The following is an 18,982-nucleotide window of genomic DNA, read 5'->3' on the forward strand; positions in this document are numbered from 1 at the left end:
TTTTGATGTCTTCACTATTATTCTACAATGTAGAAAATAGTAAAAATAAAGAAAAACCCTTGAATGAGTAGGTGTGTCCAAACTTTCGACTGGTAGCATATATAGTGCCCAGCAAAAGTATTCATCCCCCTTAGTGTTTTTCCTATTTTGTTGCATTACAACCTGTAATTTAAATGGATTTTTATTTGGATTTCATGTAATGGACATACACAAAATAGTCCAAATTTGTGAAGTGAACTGAAAAAAATAACTTGTTTAAAAAAAATTCTACAAAATAAATAACAAAAAACTCACGGACCAGAAAAGGAGAAAACTCAAGGAGGGCATTAATCAGAGAGGCAACAAAGACACCAACGATAACCCTGAAGGAGCTGCAAAGCTCCACAGCAGAGATTGGAGTATCTGTCCATAGAGCTGGGCTTTACGGAAGAGTGGCCAGAAAAAAGCCATTGCTTAAAGAAAAAAATAAGCAAACACATTTGGTGTTCGCCAAAAGGCATATGGGAGACTCCCCAAACATATGGAAGAAGGTACTCTGGTCAGATGAGACTAAAATTGAGCTTTTTGGCCATCAAGGAAAACGCTATGTCTGGCGAAAACGCTATGTCTGGCGAAGACCCAACACCTCTCATCAGCTCAGCTGGTAGAGCATGGCGCTTGTAACGCCAAGGTAGTGGGTTCGATCCCCGGGACCACCCATACACAAAAATGTATGCATGCATGACTGTAAGTCGCTTTGGATAAAAGTGTCCGCTAAATGGCATACTATATATTATATTATATCACCCAGAGAACACCATCCCCACAGTGAAGCACGGTGGTGGCAGCATCATTCTGTGAGGATGTTTTTCATCCGCAGGGACTGGGAAACTGGTCAGAATTGAAGGAATGATGAATGGTGCTCAATACAGGGAAATTCTTGAGGGAAACCTGTTTCAGTCTTCCAGAGATTTGAGACTGGGACGGAGGTTTGCCTTCCAGCAGGACAATGACCCTAAGCACACTGCTAAAGCAACACTTGAGTGGTTTAAGGGGAAACATTTTAATGTCTTCGAATGGCCTAGTCAAAGCCCAGACCTCAATCCAATTAAGAATCTGTGGTATGACTTAAAGATTGCTGTACACCAGCGGAACCCATCCAACTTGAAGGAGCTGGAGCAGTTTTGCCTTGAAGAATGGGCAAAAATCCCAGTGGCTAGATGTGCCAAGCTTATAGAGACATACCCCAAGAGACTTGCAGCTGTCATTGCTGCAAAAGGTGTCTCTACAAAGTATTGACTTTGGGGGGGTGAATAGTTATGCACGCTCAAGTTTTCAGTTTTTTTGTCTTATTTCTTGTTTGTTTCACAAGAAAAAATATTTTGCATCTTCAAAGTGGTAGGCATGTTGTGTAAATCAAATTATACAAACCCCCCCAAAAAATCAATTTTAATTCCAGGATGTAAGGTAACAAAATAGGAAAAATGCCAAGGGAGGGGTGAATACTTTCGCAAGCCACTGTATATATTTTACCAGAGAGGAAGTTAAGAGGGAGTGTGTACCTCACACTAACATAGCCTGAGGTCAGATGTTAAAGGTGATTGTTACTGGTGATTACAGCTTCATAAATGTGAGAACAGATAAAACAGGTGATTACCACAGTGAATAGACTATTCCAGGTAGGGGAAATTTGACTAACAATACCCTTAATACCAGTCTTCATGCAGCTCAGGCCCGGCTGAGTTACTGGCTGTTCTACCACGGCTCCTCCTCTGCTCTGGGTCCAGGACACCCAGTACCCGGAACCGTCTCTACACATCACATACATGGATGGATGGATACATGATTCAACTAGCTAGAAATATTAGTCTTCATAAGCGCTAACGTTATATCCGTTACTTAGCTAGCTAGATACTTCATCACAACACGACTATAAGTGTATAGTCATGTCCTAGCTACATACAGGTACTACAGATCCACGTTACCTGAGGGTAGCCTCTGGCTCGCCATCTCTTCACTGCTTTCTCTCCTATCCACAAGATCCTGCAGGAAAAAAATCGGTCTTTCAACAACAAACCGCTGCCTGGAGTAACGTAGCAAAGCTAGCTAAACAGAGGCATGCTGTTTAGCTCCCGAGTGGCGCAGCGGTCTAAGGCACTGCATCTCAGGGCTTGAGGCGTCACTACAGACCCCTGGTTCGATTCCAGGCTGGATCACAACCGGACGGATTTACAAATCTCTGCAAGTGTTCTTTAGGCCAGTGGAGGGCACAGCGACTCTACATGTGGTATCAAGTTTAACACATTTATGAGGGTGGGGGTTAAAAAACTATTGCGCATGTACACTAAACTCCGACTGCCATCCAGTGGGATAATCGTCTTCTTCTTTGGAGAAAACGTGGCGTGCCTGCCTATGCATTGGATTTAATCATACTTGTGTTTCGGTCCCGGGTATGGACTCTCAAAAAGTAAGTACACCCGGCGTATCATGAACTGATATCGATTCTGACTGGCAACATTGTATCCAGCTTTGAAGCTGCACGGTTAGTCAACGTGATAGTAACTGGACAATCTGTGAACGATCGAAAGGATTTCCAACGTTAGTTCAACATTCCGTTATTTTGTCAATGTGAATCAACAATATACGTTCAGCTTTTAGGGGTGGAAACATTTTCATATTCGCTCTGTTGTCTGCTTGTGAATAATCTGTTGACCTGGAAACTAGATATTTTCTGATAGGCTACAATGTCTCATTCGAACCTTTCCTTTCTTCTCGGTATTCAAATTGAACGGCTGTGGTTCTATTCTCATATTACCTGGGACAACTCTACCCTTTCAATGATTTGACACATTGATATTGAATATGATCGCACAGGTGCACTTCTGTAATGTAATTCACTTCCTACTTGCTAGTGTGGCTTTTTTGAGAGTTTGACAGTCACAACAGGGGTCAAAGTCATTCATTAATGTATTGTGTAGATCTGTCTTCTATGGGCTATTTGTTTATTTGCCTGCCTCTTCGTGTATATCAGACAGTCTGCTATTGCAACAGCTAACCTACAAAGCATCAACATGATGACAAAAAATGCTAATTGTAGTGGTCAAGTTTTCACGGTCTTGTCATGCATCTCAGAACATGATCATGTTCATGATACTGAAAAGAAGCATCAAGATTTGTTTTGAAATGTCACCGGACAATTTGCTTCAAAGTCTGTTGTCAAGGGACTGTAGCAACCAGAGGAGCTTATCTTTTGGCTTGGTTTGTTATCAGTGTTACTAGGGTGTGACTATCAAACAGGAAAAATGGACATGTGCCTCTCTTCTCCTTTGTACCGGGGTAAAGGGAGGGAGTACAGGAAAAGGTGAGAGCGTTTAGCCTTTAGCACGTGTTGTCAATCTAAGCTTCTTCTAAGTCTATTACTCAGAGAGAGGTCACACCAGTGGTACAGGTCTATTATAACTGTCAGAGAGAGAGAGAGGGGTCACACCAGTGGTACAGGTCTATTATAACTGTCAGAGAGAGAGAGAGGGGTCACACCAGTGGTACAGGTCTATTATAACTGTCAGAGAGAGAGAGAGAGAGGTCACACCAGTGGTACAGGTCTATTATAACTGTCAGAGAGAGAGAGAGAGAGAGGGGTCACACCAGTGGTACAGGTCTATTATAACTGTCAGAGAGAGAGAGAGAGAGAGAGAGAGAGAGAGGGGTCACACCAGTGGTACAGGTCTATTATAACTGTCAGAGAGAGAGAGAGGGGTCACACCAGTGGTACAGGTCTATTATAACTGTCAGAGAGAGAGAGAGGGGTCACACCAGTGGTACAGGTCTATTATAACTGTCAGAGAGAGAGAGAGAGAGGTCACACCAGTGGTACAGGTCTATTATAACTGTCAGAGAGAGAGAGAGAGGTCACACCAGTGGTACAGTTCTATTATAACTGTCAGAGAGAGAGAGAGAGAGAGAGGGGTCACACCAGTGGTACAGGTCTATTATAACTGTCAGAGAGAGAGAGAGAGAGCATTCCCTCCCTCATATGCCCCCCTAGACACAACTACGACAACATAACCAACAAAAACGGGTCACAACTCCTGCAGCTCTGTCGGACGCTGGGTATGTACATAGTCAATGGTAGGCTTGGAGGGGACTCCTATGGTAGGTACACCTATAGCTCATCCCTTGGCAGTAGTACTGTAGACTACTGTATCACTGACCTCAACCCAGAGTCTCTTAGAGCGTTCAGTCAGTCCACTGACACCCCTATCAGACCACAGCAACATCACACTCTACTTGAACAGAGCTATGCTCAATCATGAGGCATCAAAGCCAAAGGAACTGAATAATATTAAGAAATGCTTTTGATGGAAGGAAATCTATCAAAAAACTATTAGGCAACAACTAATTCAATCCCTTCTAGACAATTTCCTGGACAAAATGTTTCACTGTAATAGTGAAGGTGTAAACTTGGCAGTAGAAAACCTAAACAGTATATTTGACCTCTCAGCTTCCCTATCTATTTTTATTTTTTCAAGCAGACAATCTAAGAAAATTGACAACAATGACAAATGGTTTGATGAAGAATGCGAAAACCTAAGAAAGAAATTGAGAAACCTATCCAACCAAAAACATAGAGACCCAGAAAACCTGAGCCTACGCCTTCACTATGGTGAATCACTAAAACAATACAGAAATCCACTACGGAAAAAGAAGGAACTGCACGTCAGAAATCAGCTCAATGTAATTGAAGAATCCATAGAATCTAACCACTTCTGGGAAAATTGGAAAACAAACAACAACAGGAAGAGGTATCTATCCAAAACGGAGATGTATGGATAAACCACTTCTCCAATCTTTTTGGCCCTATAACAGAGAACAAACAGCAAAAAAATATACATGATCAAATACAAATATTAGAATCAACTATTAAAGACTACCAGAACCCACTGGATTCTCCAATTACATTGAAAGAACTACAGGACAAAAGACAAACCCTCCAACCCAAAAAGGCCTGTGGTGTTGATGGTATCCTCTATGAAATGATAAAATATACAGACCACCAATTCCAATTGGCTATACTTAAACTCTTTAACATCATCCTCAGCTCTGGCATCTTCCCCAATATTTGGAACCAAGGACTGATCACCTCAATCCACAAAAGTGGAGACAAATTTGACCCCAATAACTACCGTGGGATATGCATCAACAGCAACCTTGGGAAAATCCTCAGCATTATCATTAACAGCAGACTAGTTCATTTCCTCAGTGAAAACAATGTACTGAGCAAATGTCAAATTGGCTTTTTACCAAATTACCGTATGACAGACCACGTATTCACCCTGCACACCCTAATTGACAAACAAACAAACCAAAACAAAGGCAAAGTCTTCTCATGCTTTGTTGATTTCAATAAAGCTTTCGACCCAATTTGGCATGAGGGACTGCTATACAAATTGATGGAAAGTGGTGTTGGGGGGAAAACATACGACATTATAAAATCCATGTATGCAAATAAGTGTGCAGTTAAAATTGGCAAAAAACACACACATTTCTTTCCACAGGGCTGTGGGTTGAGACAGGGATGCAGCTTAAGCCCCACCCTCTTCAACATATATATCAACGAATTGGCGAGGGCACTAGAACAGTCTGCAGCACCCGGCCTCACCCTACTAGAATCTGAAGTCAAATGTTTACTGTTTGCTGATGATCTGGTGCTTCTGTCCCCAACCAAGGAGGGCCTACAGCAGCACCTAGAACTTCTGCACAGATTCTGTCAGACCTGGGCCCTGACAGTAAATCTCAGTAAGAGAAAAATTATGGTGGACCACAAATACAAATTCGATCTGGACACCGTTGCCCTAGAGCACACAAAAAACTATACATACCTCAGCCTAAACATCAAAAATGTCCTCCGTGTACAACGTAAAACACCAAATAATGCATGCAGAGCAGAATTAGGCCGATACCTGCTAATTATTAAAATCCAGAAAAGAGCCGTTAAATTCTACAACCACCTAAAAGGAAGCGATTCCCAAACACTTCCATAACAAAGCCATCACCTACAGATAAATTAACCTGGAGAAGAGCCCCCTAAGCAAGCTGGTCCTGGGGCTCTGTTCACAAACACAAACAGACCCCACAGAGCCCCAGGACAACAACACAATTAGACCTAACCAAATCATGAGAAAACAAAAAGATAATTACTTGACACATTGGAAAGAATTTACCAAAAAACTGAGCAAACTAGAATGCTATTTGGCCCTAAACAAAGAGTACACAGTGACAGATTACCTGACCACTGTGACTGACCCAAAATTAAGGAAATCTTTGACTATGTATAGACTCAGTGAGCATAGCCTTGCTATTGAGAAAGGCCGCCGAAGGCAGACCTGGCTCTCAAGAGAAGACAGGCTATGTGCACACTGCCCACAAAATGAGGTGGAAACTGAGCTGCACTTCCTAACTTCCTGCCAAACGAATAACCATATTAGAGACACATATTTCCCTCAGATTACACAGACCCACAAAGAATTAAAAAACAAATCCAATTTTGATAAACTCCCATATCTATTGGGTGAAATACCACAGTGTGCCATCACAGCAGCAGGGCAACCAGTGAAGAACAAAAACCATGTTATTTTCCTTTTTGTACTTTTTTGCACATAAAAAAAAAAAACATAATTACAACACTGTATATAGACATAATATGACTATTTTGGAGCTTTTGGGAGTGTAATGTTTACTGTACGTTTGAGAGAGAGAGAGAGAGAGAGAGAGAGAGAGAGAGAGAGAGAGAGAGAGAGAGAGAGAGAGAGAGAGAGAGAGAGAGAGAGAGAGAGAGAGAGAGAGAGAGAGAGAGAGAGAGAGAGAGAGAGAGAGAGAGAGAGAGAGAGAGAGAGAGAGAGAGAGAGAGAGAGAGAGAGAGAGAGAGAGAGAGAGAGAGAGAGAGAGAGAGAGGGGAGCAGAGAGAGAGAGAGAGAGAGAGAGAGACGGTAGTGTATATGTCAAATGTCCTTGCTAAAAAGGACCTCCAAAACTTCCTGGATATTTTTGTTCCCTTTTCTAATGTTTTTGCAAAAACTTTTCAAGATCACAAACAAGTCCCTCCTACTTGAACTTTACTACTGCCAAATGTCATAGTAACAGAGTGACACAGATTATCCACTTTAAAATGTCATAGTAACAGAGTGACACAGATTATCCACTTTAAAATGTCATAGTAACAGAGTGACACAGATTATCCACTTTAAAATGTCATAGTAACAGAGTGACACAGATTATCCACTTTAAAATGTCATAGTAACAGAGTGACACAGATTATCCACTTTAAAATGTCATAGTAACAGAGTGACACAGATTATCCACTTTAAAATGTCATAGTAACAGAGTGACACAGATTATCCACTTTAAAATGTCATAGTAACAGAGTGACACAGATTATCCACTTTAAAATGTCATAGTAACAGAGTGACACAGATTATCCACTTTAAAATGTCATAGTAACAGAGTGACACAGATTATCCACTTTAAAATGTCATAGTAACAGAGTGACACAGATTATCCACTTTAAAATGTCATAGTAACAGAGTGACACAGATTATCCACTTTAAAATGTCATAGTAACAGAGTGACACAGATTATCCACTTTAAAATGTCATAGTAACAGAGTGACACAGATTATCCACTTTAAAATGTCATAGTAACAGAGTGACACAGATTATCCACTTTAAAATGTCATAGTAACAGAGTGACACAGATTATCCACTTTAAAATGTCATAGTAACAGAGTGACTCAGATTATCCACTTTAAAATGTCATAGTAACAGAGTGACTCAGATTATCCACTTTAAAATGTCATAGTAACAGAGTGACACAGATTATCCACTTTAAAATGTCATAGTAACAGAGTGACTCAGATTATCCACTTTAAAATGTCATAGTAACAGAGTGACACAGATTATCCACTTTAAAATGTCATAGTAACAGAGTGACTCAGATTATCCACTTTAAAATGTCATAGTAACAGAGTGACTCAGATTATCCACTTTAAAATGTCATAGTAACAGAGTGACACAGATTATCCACTTTAAAATGTCATAGTAACAGAGTGACACAGATTATCCACTTTAAAATGTCATAGTAACAGAGTGACACAGATTATCCACTTTAAAATGTCATAGTAACAGAGTGACACAGATTATCCACTTTAAAATGTCATAGTAACAGAGTGACACAGATTATCCACTTTAAAATGTCAAACAATAACCAATGATTGAAAACTTAAGCAAACCATTCAACTCTATGCACATGGACTACTTTTAACAACTTCCACAGAAATTCTTACAAAAACACATTTACTTGAAGAACAGTGCAAATGCAAAGTTTGGTAATAGAATGAGGTGCAAACAGCACTTTTTATGTAAGCTGGCTGGCTGTAGAGGTCAGGCCATTCCATATCATTTCATCAAGCCATGACACTCTGAAATCGTTCCTGTAGTTAGAGACGGGTAGAATTGGCATTCCTGAAACATTATTTTGTTGAAATGTTATTTTATTTCAGCCATTTTCATTTATAGGATTCAGATAATATTCAATATAGTACCCAACATCCGATTTGGATCAAACTTCTTCCTACCAATAAGTAAGACATGAGGAATATTATTTTGTTGTTGTCAAAAGCCACCCACGGACCCCCGACACCCCACGCCAATCCCACCCCAACAACCAGTATACAGTATCAGTTCTCTATGTTTGACAAGTAGTTGAAAGATGTGGTTTGGAGCATTGCTTCTTCATACTATGTAATGTATTCCCTGTGAATCTGGTGATGGTGTACAAATGAACTTAACAAGTCACATAATAAAATTTAAAAAAAATAAAAAAAATGCAATAATAAGTTGCATGGACATGATCTTTGAATGACTACCTCATCTCTGTACCACACACATACAATTATCTGTAAGGTCCCTCAGTCGAGCAGTGAATTTCAAACACAGATTCAACCACAAAAACCAGGGAGGTTTTCCAACGCTTCACAAAGAAGGGAAAATATTGGTAGATGGGTAAAAAAAAAAATGAAACAGACAAGGAATATCCCTTTGAGCATGGTGAAGTTATTAATTACACTTTGGATGGTGTATCAATACACCCAGTCACTACAAAGATACAGACATGCTTCCTAACTGTCATGTCTACTCCCGCTCGCCTCCTCCGGTTTTTTCTGTCCTGTTCAGAGGATGAAATCCAGACTCTGTCGTAGCCGGCATGACCGGGAGACCCATGGGGCGGCGCACAATTAGCCAGCATCGTCCAGGGTAGGGGAGGGAATGGCCGGCAGGGATGTAGCTCAGTTGGTAGAGCATGGCGTTTGCAACGCCAGGATTGTGGGTTCGATTCCCACGGGGGGCCAGTATGAAAATGTATGCACTCACTTAACTGTAAGTCGCTCTGGATAAAAGCGTCTGCTAAATGACTAAAATGTAAAAATTGAAGTCTCTTGGATTATTTACCATAAAGAAGTGTGGAAGTACCAAGTTTTGACCAATAGATGTCGCTGTTCCTGCTATACCGCCATTAGCTTTTATCAATTCTCCTGGGCTCTTAAGTGTTTATTAAATAGGTCACAGCATTAGCTTTGGGTAGAAAACAAATAGATTTTTCTCATGATAAAAAATACATTACTATTACCATTAAACCCAACTCATTACCATTACCATTAAACCCAACTCATTACCATTAAACCCAACTCATTAAACCCAACTCATTACTATTACCATTAAAACCAACTCATTACCATTAAACCCAACTCATTAAACCCAACTCATTACTATTACCATTAAAACCAACTCATTACTATTACCATTAAACCCAACTCATTACCATTAAACCCAACTCATTACCATTAAACCCAACTCATTACCATTACCATTAAACCCAACTCATTACCATTAAACCCAACTCATTAAACACAACTCATTACTATTACCATTAAACCCAACTCATTACCATTAAACCCAACTCATTAAACCCAACTCATTACTATTACCATTAAAACCAACTCATTACTATTACCATTAAACCCAACTCATTACCATTAAACCCAACTCATTAAACCCAACTCATTACTATTACCATTAAAACCAACTCATTACTATTACCATTAAACCCAACTCATTACCATTAAAACCAACTCATTACTATTACCATTAAAACCAACTCATTACTATTACCATTAAACCCAACTCATTACCAATGACTAATTTCTCTGAACAGGGAAGAGAAAAACATCACCAGATTCACAGGGAATACATTACATCCAGTGCCTTCAGAATGTATCCACACCCCTTGACTTTTTCCACTTTTCGTTGTTACAGCCTGAATTTAAAATAGATGTTTTGTCACTTGCCTATACACAATACCCATAATGTCAAAGTGGATATTTTTTTTTTTGAATTCTTTACAAATGTAATAATAAATGAAAAGCTGTCTTGAGTCAATAAGTATTCAACCCCTTTGTTATGGCAAGCCTAAATAAAGTTCAGGAGTACAAATGTGCATAACAAGTCACATAATAAGTTGCATGGACATGATTTTTGAATGACTACCTCATCTCTGTACCACACACATACAATTATCTGTAAGGTCCCTCAGTCGAGCAGTGAATGTTAAACACAGATGCAACCACAAAGACCAGGGAGGTTTTCCAACGCTTCACAAAGAAGGGCAAATATTGGTAGATGGGTAAAAAAAAAAAACAGAAAACAGACATTGAATATCCCTTTGAGCATGGTGAAGTTATTAATTACACTTTGGATGGTGTGTCAATACACCCAGTCACTACAAAGAGGAGGAAGAGGAGGAGGAGGAGAGGAGGAGGATACACCCAGTCACTACAAAGAGGAGGAGGAGAGGAGGAGGAGAGGAGGAGGAGGAGAGGAGGAGGAGGGAGGAGGAGGAGGAGGAGGAGAGGAGGAGGAGAGGAGGAGGATACACCCAGTCACTACAAAGAGGAGGAGGAGGAGGAGGAGGAGGAGGAGGAGGAGGAGGAGGAGGAGGGAGTGGAGGAGGGAGGAGGAGGAGGAGGAGGAGGGAGGAGGAGGAGGAGGAGGAGGGAGGAGGAGGAGGAGGAGAGAGGAGGAGGAGGAGGAGGAGGAGGAGGAGGAGAGGAGGAGGAGTGGAGGAGGAGGATACACCCAGTCACTACAAAGATACAGGCCTCCTTCCTAACTGTCATGTCTACTCCCGCTCGCCCCCTCCCGCTCGCCCCCTCCCGCTCGCCCCCTCCCGCTCGCCCCCGCTCGCCCCCTCCCGGTGCCCGACATCACCAGTCTACTAATCACCTGTCCTGGCAACCCATAATTACGCAGACCTGGCAACCATTATTACGCACACATGCGCTCCATCATCAGTTATTCTACAGTGGCTTGAGAAAGTATTCACCCCCCTTGGCATTTTTCCTATTTTGTTGCCTTACAACCTGGAATTAATAGATTTTGGGGGGGGGGTTTGTATAATTTGATTTACACAGCATGCCTACCACTTTGAAGATGCAAAATATGTTTTATTGTGAAACAAACAAGAAATAAGACAAAATAACAACTTGAGCGTGCATAACTATTCTACTATATTACAGCTGCAAGTCTCTTGGGGTATGTCTCTATAAGCTTGGCACATCTAGCCACTGGGATTTTTGCCCATTCTTCAAGGCAAAACTGCTCCAGCTCCTTCAAGTTGGATGGGTTCCGCTGGTGTACAGCAATCTTTAAGTCATACGACAGATTCTCAATTGGATTGAGGTCTGGGCTTTGACTAGGCCATTCGAAGACATTAAAATGTTTCCCCTTAAACCACTCGAGTGTTGCTTTAGCAGTATGCTTAGGGTCATTGTCCTGCTGGAAGGTGAACCTCCGTCCCAGTCTCAAATCTCTGGAAGACTGAAACAGGTTTCCCTCAATAATTTCCCTGTATTGAGCGCCATCCATCATTCCTTCAATTCTGACCAGTTTCCCAGTCCCTACGGATGAAAAACATCCCCACAGAATGATGCTGCCACCACCGTGCTTCACTGTGGGGATGGTGTTCTCGGGGTGATGAGAGGTGTTGGGTTTTCACCAGACATAGCGTTTTCCTTGATGGCCAAAAAGCTCAATTTTAGTCTCATCTGACCAGAGTACCTTCTTCCATATGTTTGGGGAGTCTCCCATATGCCTTTTGGCGAACACCAAATGTGTTTGCTTATTTTTTTCTTTAAGCAATGGCTTTTTTCTGGCCACTCTTCCATAAAGCCCAGCTCTATGGACAGATACTCCAATCTCTGCTGTGGAGCTTTGCAGCTCCTTCAGGGTTATCGTTGGTGTCTTTGTTGCCTCTCTGATTAATGCCCTCCTTGAGTTTTCTCCTTTTCTGGTCCGTGAGTTTTTCGTTGTTTATTTTTTAGAATTTTTTAAAATAAGTAATTTGTTGCATTTCACTTCAACAATTTGGACTATTTTGTGTATGTCCATTACATGATGGTATATATAAATATCCACCCTTTGCCTTGATGGCTGCTTTGCACACTCTTGGCATTCCCTCAACCACCTTCACCTGGAATGTTTTTCCAACAATCTTGAAGGAGTTCCCACATATGCTGAGCACTTGTTGGCAGCTTTTCCTTCACTCTGCCGTCCGACTCATCCCAAACCATCTCAATGGGGGATTGTGGAGGCCAGGTCATCTGATGCAGCACTCCATCACTCTCCTTCTTGGTAAAATAGCCCTTACACAGCCTGGAGGTGCAGGGTCATTGTCCTGTTGAAAAACAAATGAACCCTTAAATGAGTAGGTGTCCAAACTTTTGACTGGTATCATACATATATATATATATATATATATATATATATATATATATATAAAGTTGAAGTCGGAAGTATACATACACCATAGCAAAATATATTTCAACTCAGTTTTTCACAATTCCTGACATTTAATCCTAGTAAAAATTCCCTGTTTTAGGTCAGTTAGGATCACCACTTTATTTTAAGAATGTGAAATGTCAGAACAATAGTAGAGAGAATGATTTATTTCAGCTTTTATTTATTTCATCACATTCCAAGTGGGTCAGAAGTTTACATACACTCAATTAGTATTTGGTAGCATTGCCTTTAAAAATTGTTTAACTTGTGTCAAACGTTTCGGGTAGCCTTCCACAAGCTTCCCACAACAAGTTGGGTGAACTTTGGCCCATTCCTCCTGACAGAGCTGGTGTAACTGAGTCAGGTTTGTAGGCCTCCTTGCTCGCACACACTTTTTCAGTTCTGCCCACACATTTTCTATAGGATTGAGGTCAGGGCTTTGTGATGGCCACTCCAATACCTTGACTTTGTTGTCCTTAAGCCATTTTGCCACAACTATGGAAGTATGCTTGGGGTCATTGTCCATTTGGAAGACCCATTTGCGACCAAGCTTTAACTTCCTGACTGTTGTCTTGAGATGTTCCTTCAATATATCCACATAATTTTCCTTCCTCATGATGCCATCTATTTTGTGAAGTGCACCAGTCGCTCATGCAGCAAATCACCCCCACAGCATGATGCTGCCACCCCCGTGCTTCACGGTTGGGATGGTGTTCTTCGACTTGTAAGCAACCCCCTTTTTCCTCCAAACATAACGATGGTCATTATGGCCAAACAGTTCTATTTTTGGTTCATCAGACCAGAGGACATTTCTCCAAAAAGTACGATCTTTGTCCCCATATGCAGTTGCAAACCGTAGTCTGGCTTTTTTATGGCGTTTTTGGAGCAGTGGCTTCTTCCTTGCTGAGCGGCGATTCAGGTTATGTCGATATAGGACTTGTTTTACTGTGGATATAGATACTTCTTCACAAGGTCCTTTGCTGTTGTTCTGGGATTGATTTGCATTTTTGCACCAAAGTACGTTAATCTCTAGGAGACAGAACGCATCTCCTTCCTGAGCGCTATGACGGCTGCGTGATCCCATGGTGTTTATACCTGCGTACTATTGTTTGTACAGATGAACGTGGTACCTTCAGGCATTTGGAAATTGCTCCCAAGGATGAACCAGACTTGTGGAGGTCTACAATTTGTTTTCTGAGGTCTTGGCTGATTTCTTTTGATTTTCCCATGATGTCAAGCAAAGAGGCACTGAGTTTGAAGGTAGGCCTTGAAATACATCCACAGGTACACCTCCAATTAACTCCAATTATGTCAATTAGCCTATCAGAAGCTTCTAAAGCCATGACATCATTTTCTGGAATTTTACAAGCTGTTTAAAGGCACATTCAACTTAGTGTATGTAAACTTCTGACCCACTGGAATTGTGATACAGTGAATTATAAGTGAAATAATCTGTCTGTAAACAATTGTTGGAAAAAGTACTTGTGTCATGCACAAAGTAGATGTCCCAACCGACTTGCCAAAACTATAGTTTGTTAACAAGAAATTTGTGGAGCGGTTGAAAAACAAGTTTTAATGACTCCAACCTAAGTGTAAGTAAACCTCAGACTTCGACTGTGTATATATATATATATATATATATATATATATATATATATAATGTATTTGATCCCCTGCTGATTTTGTACGTTTGCCCACTGACAAAGACATGATCATTCTATAATTTCAATGGTAGGTTTATTTGAACAGTGAGAGACAGAATAACAACAAAAAAATCCAGAAAAACGTATGTCAAAAATGTTATAAAGTGATTTGCATTTATTGAGGGAAATAGGTATTTGACCCCTCTGCAAAACATGACTTAATACTTGGTGGTAAAACCCTTGTTGGCAATCACAGAGGTCAGACGTTTCTTGTAGTTGGCCACCAGGTTTGCACACATCTCAGGAGGGATTTTGTCCCACTCCTCTTTGCAGATCTTCTCCAAGTCATTAAGGTTTCGAGGCTGATGTTTGGCAACGCGAACCTTCAGCTCCCTCCACAGATTTTCTATGGGATTAAGGTCTGGAGACTGGCTAGGCCACTCCAGGACCTTAATGTGCTTCTTCTTGAGCCACTCCTTTGTTGCCTTGGCCGTGTGTTTTGGGTCATTGTCATGCTGGAATACCCATCCACGACCCATTTTCAATGCCCTGGCTGAGGGAAGGAGGTTCTCACCCAAGATTTGACGGTACATGGCCCTGTCCATCGTCCCTTTGATGTGGTGAAGTTGTCCTGTCCCCTTAGCAGAAAAACACCCCCAAAGCATAATGTTTCCACCTCCATGTTTGACGGTGGGGATGGTGTTCTTGGGGTCATAGGCAGCATTCCTCCTCCTCCAAACACAGCGAGTTGAGTTGATGCCAAAGAGCTCGATTTTGGTCTCATCTGACTACAACACTTTCACCCAGTTCTCCTCTGAATCATTCAGATGTTCATTGGCAAACTTCAGACGGGCCTGTATATGTGCTTTCTTGAGCGGGGGGACCTTGCGGGCGCTGCAGGATTTCAGTCCTTCACGGCGTAGTGTGTTACCAATCGTTTTCTTGGTGACTATGGTCCCAGCTGCCTTGAGATCATTGACAAGATCCTCCCGTGTTGTTCTGGGCTGATTCCTCACCATTCTCATGATCATTGCAACTCCACGAGTTGAGATCTTGCATGGAGCCCCAGGCCGAGGGAGATTGACAGTTCTTTTGTGTTTCTTCCATTTGCGAATAATCACACCAACTGTTGTCACCTTCTCACCAAGCTGCTTGGCGATGGTCTTGTAGCCCATTCCAGCCTTGTGTAGGTCTACAATCTTGTCCCTGACATCCTTGGAGAGCTCTTTGGTCTTGGCCATGGTGGAGAGTTTGGAATCTGATTGATTGATTGCTTCTGTGGACAGGTGTCTTTTATACAGGTAACAAACAGAGATTAGGAGCACTCCCTTTAAGAGTGTGCTCCTAATCTCAGCTCGTTACCTGTATAAAAGACACCTGGGAACCAGAAATCTTTCTGATTGAGAGGGGGTCAAATACTTATTTCCCTCATTAAAATGCAAATCAATTTATAACATTTTTGACATGCGTTTTTCTGGATTTTGTTGAGTTGTAAAACATAGAGAACTGATACTGTATACTCGGGTGGGATTGGCGTGGGGTGTGGAGGGTCTTCATGTCTTACTCATTGGTAGGAAGAAGTTTGGTCAAAATCAGATATTGGGTACTATATTGAATATTATCTGAATCCTATCAATTAAAATGGTCAATTTGAGTGCAATCAATTAGCTTAATTTTTCAGAGATCAAATTCTATTTCAACTAAATAATGTTTCAGGAATGCTAATGCTAATCAGGAATGCTAATGCTAATCAGGAATGCTAATGCTAATCAGGAATGCTAATGCTAATCAGGAATGCTAATGCTAATCAGGAATGCTAATGCTAATCGTATCTTTTACTATCTGAGATGGTGGGTGTCAATCCTCTTTCTTTTTGAGGTGGAACGACCCATTAGGGTTATGTATGATCATATTTACCATCACTGTGTATATATATTTTGTCTAATAATCTGTCCCTAGTGTCGTGCATCAGTTTTAAATAGAAGTGAAGCCTAATCCTCAAGTCTGCCTAATCATGTCGTGTTGCTCAGTTGCACGTCGCTCGCTCGCTCGGTCCCCCCCGGGAACTAACAGACATCTGTCAACTCTCACATGACATAACATACAGATACAGAATGCCCAAACATAGGGCTGCAGATTACACATCTCAAATGCCCCCCAATGACTAGCCTTCATCAATAATGAATGTGTAGTATACATTGGTGTGAGTTGTTATCTTATACCGTCTATGGGCTGAATGTGGTCTGTGGGCTGGGCCTATGGGCTGAACATGGGTCTGTGGGCTAGGCCTATGGGCTGAACATGGTCTGTGGGCTGGGCCTATGGGCTGAACATGGTCTGTGGGCTGGGCCTATGGGCTGAACATGGGTCTGTGGGCTGGGCCTATGGGCTGAACGTGGGTCTGTGGGCTGGGCCTATGGGCTGAACATGGGTCTGTGGGCTTGGCCTATGGGCTGAACATGGGTCTGTGGGCTGGGCCTATGGGCTGAACATGGTCTGTGGGCTGGGCCTATGGGCTGAACATGGGTCTGTGGGCTGGGCCTATGGGCTGAACATGGTCTGTGGGCTGGGCCTATGGGCTGAACATGGGTCTGTGGGCTGGGCCTATGGGCTGAACGTGGGTCTGTGGGCTGGGCCTATGGGTTGAACATGGGTCTGTGGGCTGGGCCTATGGGCTGAACATGGGTCTGTGGGCTGGGCCTATGGGCTGAACATGGGTCTGTGGGCTTGGCCTATGGGCTGAACATGGGTCTGTGGGCTGGGCCTATGGGCTGAGCATGGTCTGTGGGCTGGGCCTATGGGCTGAACATGGGTCTGTGGGCTTGGCCTATGGGCTGAACATGGGTCTGTGGGCTGGGCCTATGGGCTGAACATGGGTCTGTGGGCTGGGCCTATGGGCTGAACATGGGTCTGTGGGCTGGGCCTATGGGCTGAACATGGTCTGTGGGCTGGGCCTATGAGCTGAGCATGGTCTGTGGGCTTGGCATATGGGCTGAACATGGGTCTGTGGGCTGGGCCTATGGGCTGAACGTGGTCTGTGGGCTGGGCCTATGGGCTGAACGTGGTCCGTGGGCTAGGCCTATGGGCTGAGCATGGTCTGTGGGCTGGGCCTATGGGCTGAGCATGGTCTGTGGGCTTGGCCTATGGGCTGAGCATGGTCTGTGGGCTTGGCCTATGGGCTGAACGTGGTCTGTGGGCTGGGCCTATGGGCTGAATGTGGTCTGTGGGCTGGGCCTATGGGCTGAACATGGTCTGTGGGCTGGGCCTATGGGCTGAACGTGGTCTGTGGGCTTGGCCTATGGGCTGAACATGGTCTGTGGGCTGGGCGTATGGGCTGAGCATGGTCTGTGGGCTGGGCCTATGGGCTGAGCATGGTCTGTTGGCTTAGCCTATGGGCTGAACGGTCTGTGGGCTGGGCCTATGGGCTGAGCATGGTCTGTTGGCTTGGCCTATGGGCTGAACGGTCTGTGGGCTTGGCCAAATTAGATCAGAGCAGGACTCAGGCCACACCCCTTATTGTTGAGAAGCCTTATTGTGCAGTGGATATCTGATATCTGATATTACTGTGGTTGGACATGATGGAAACTGACCTGAGTCAATGGGCTATATTATATCTATTATATTATGTTGTGTATTCTGTTCTCCATTGGCCATATAAGCTCACATACTAGAATGTAATGAATATATTCATCATAAAATATGTAGCCGACAGCCTCATATAGCCCTAAAGGTTGATGTTTTTCAGAGAATTATGTTACCTGACGCCCATAATAAAAATGATGCATCACAATGACCAATGAAATTCAAATCAACATTTTGTTGGCATTCATTTTGACCCTTGAGGCTTATTTCCATTGTGGTTCTCTCAGGTAGGCAATATTGACAGTGTACACTAATGCAATGACAGGAGGGGGTCATAAAGAAGAGGTAACTGGTGTTGTAGTCCTTTGTTTCCATGTGATGACATGAACTCTGGAGCAGGTGATGGCAGGGCCTGGTAAAGGTAGTGGGGCAATTTCACAGAAACTGAATTATGCTGAGTCTCAGTTTTTTCACTTTAAAATGTATGCAAAACCATTGATTTCAAAGTTTAACAAACCATAGAACTCTATACACAACGACTACTTTGAACAGTTTATACAGAAAATGTCACAAAAACACATTTAGTTGAAGAACTGTGCAGATGCAAACTTTGGTAACGGAATTATGGTAAAATCTCCCTCAGGTTTTAATGCGACCATGTTTTCCCAACACTCTTGTTACATATCTGCTCTGAATTAAGATTCAAAGCTGTCTGCAGAAAGAATGGGGTGTCAGCTATGATATGACACCTTTTAGTTTGAAAAAATCAATTTTGGTTATTGAATTACAGTAGGTGAAGTGAATTAACACCCGGTAACAGAATGAGGGTAACGGAATGAGGGTAACGGAATGAGGGTAACGGAATGAGGGTAACGGAATGAGGGTAACAGA

General features: G+C 42.4%; 1 protein-coding gene across 3 annotated transcripts in view; it reads left to right on the plus strand.

Annotated features, from left to right (window-relative positions):
* Positions 1–1,964: 1,964 nt before the first annotated feature.
* LOC121581826 (FSD1-like protein) overlaps positions 1,965–18,982 on the plus strand; it is a 66,442-nt gene continuing 49,424 nt past the window's right edge. For all 3 annotated transcript variants that reach the window (XM_041897188.1, XM_041897186.1, XM_041897187.1), the window contains exon 1: positions 1,965–2,446. In XM_041897188.1, the coding sequence (XP_041753122.1) occupies positions 2,432–2,446 (15 nt within the window). In that variant the 5' untranslated portion in view covers positions 1,965–2,431. The remainder of the gene's footprint in view (positions 2,447–18,982) is intronic.

The sequence above is a fragment of the Coregonus clupeaformis genome, chromosome 15 (assembly GCF_020615455.1).
Source record: "Coregonus clupeaformis isolate EN_2021a chromosome 15, ASM2061545v1, whole genome shotgun sequence".
Classification (NCBI taxonomy): domain Eukaryota; kingdom Metazoa; phylum Chordata; class Actinopteri; order Salmoniformes; family Salmonidae; genus Coregonus; species Coregonus clupeaformis.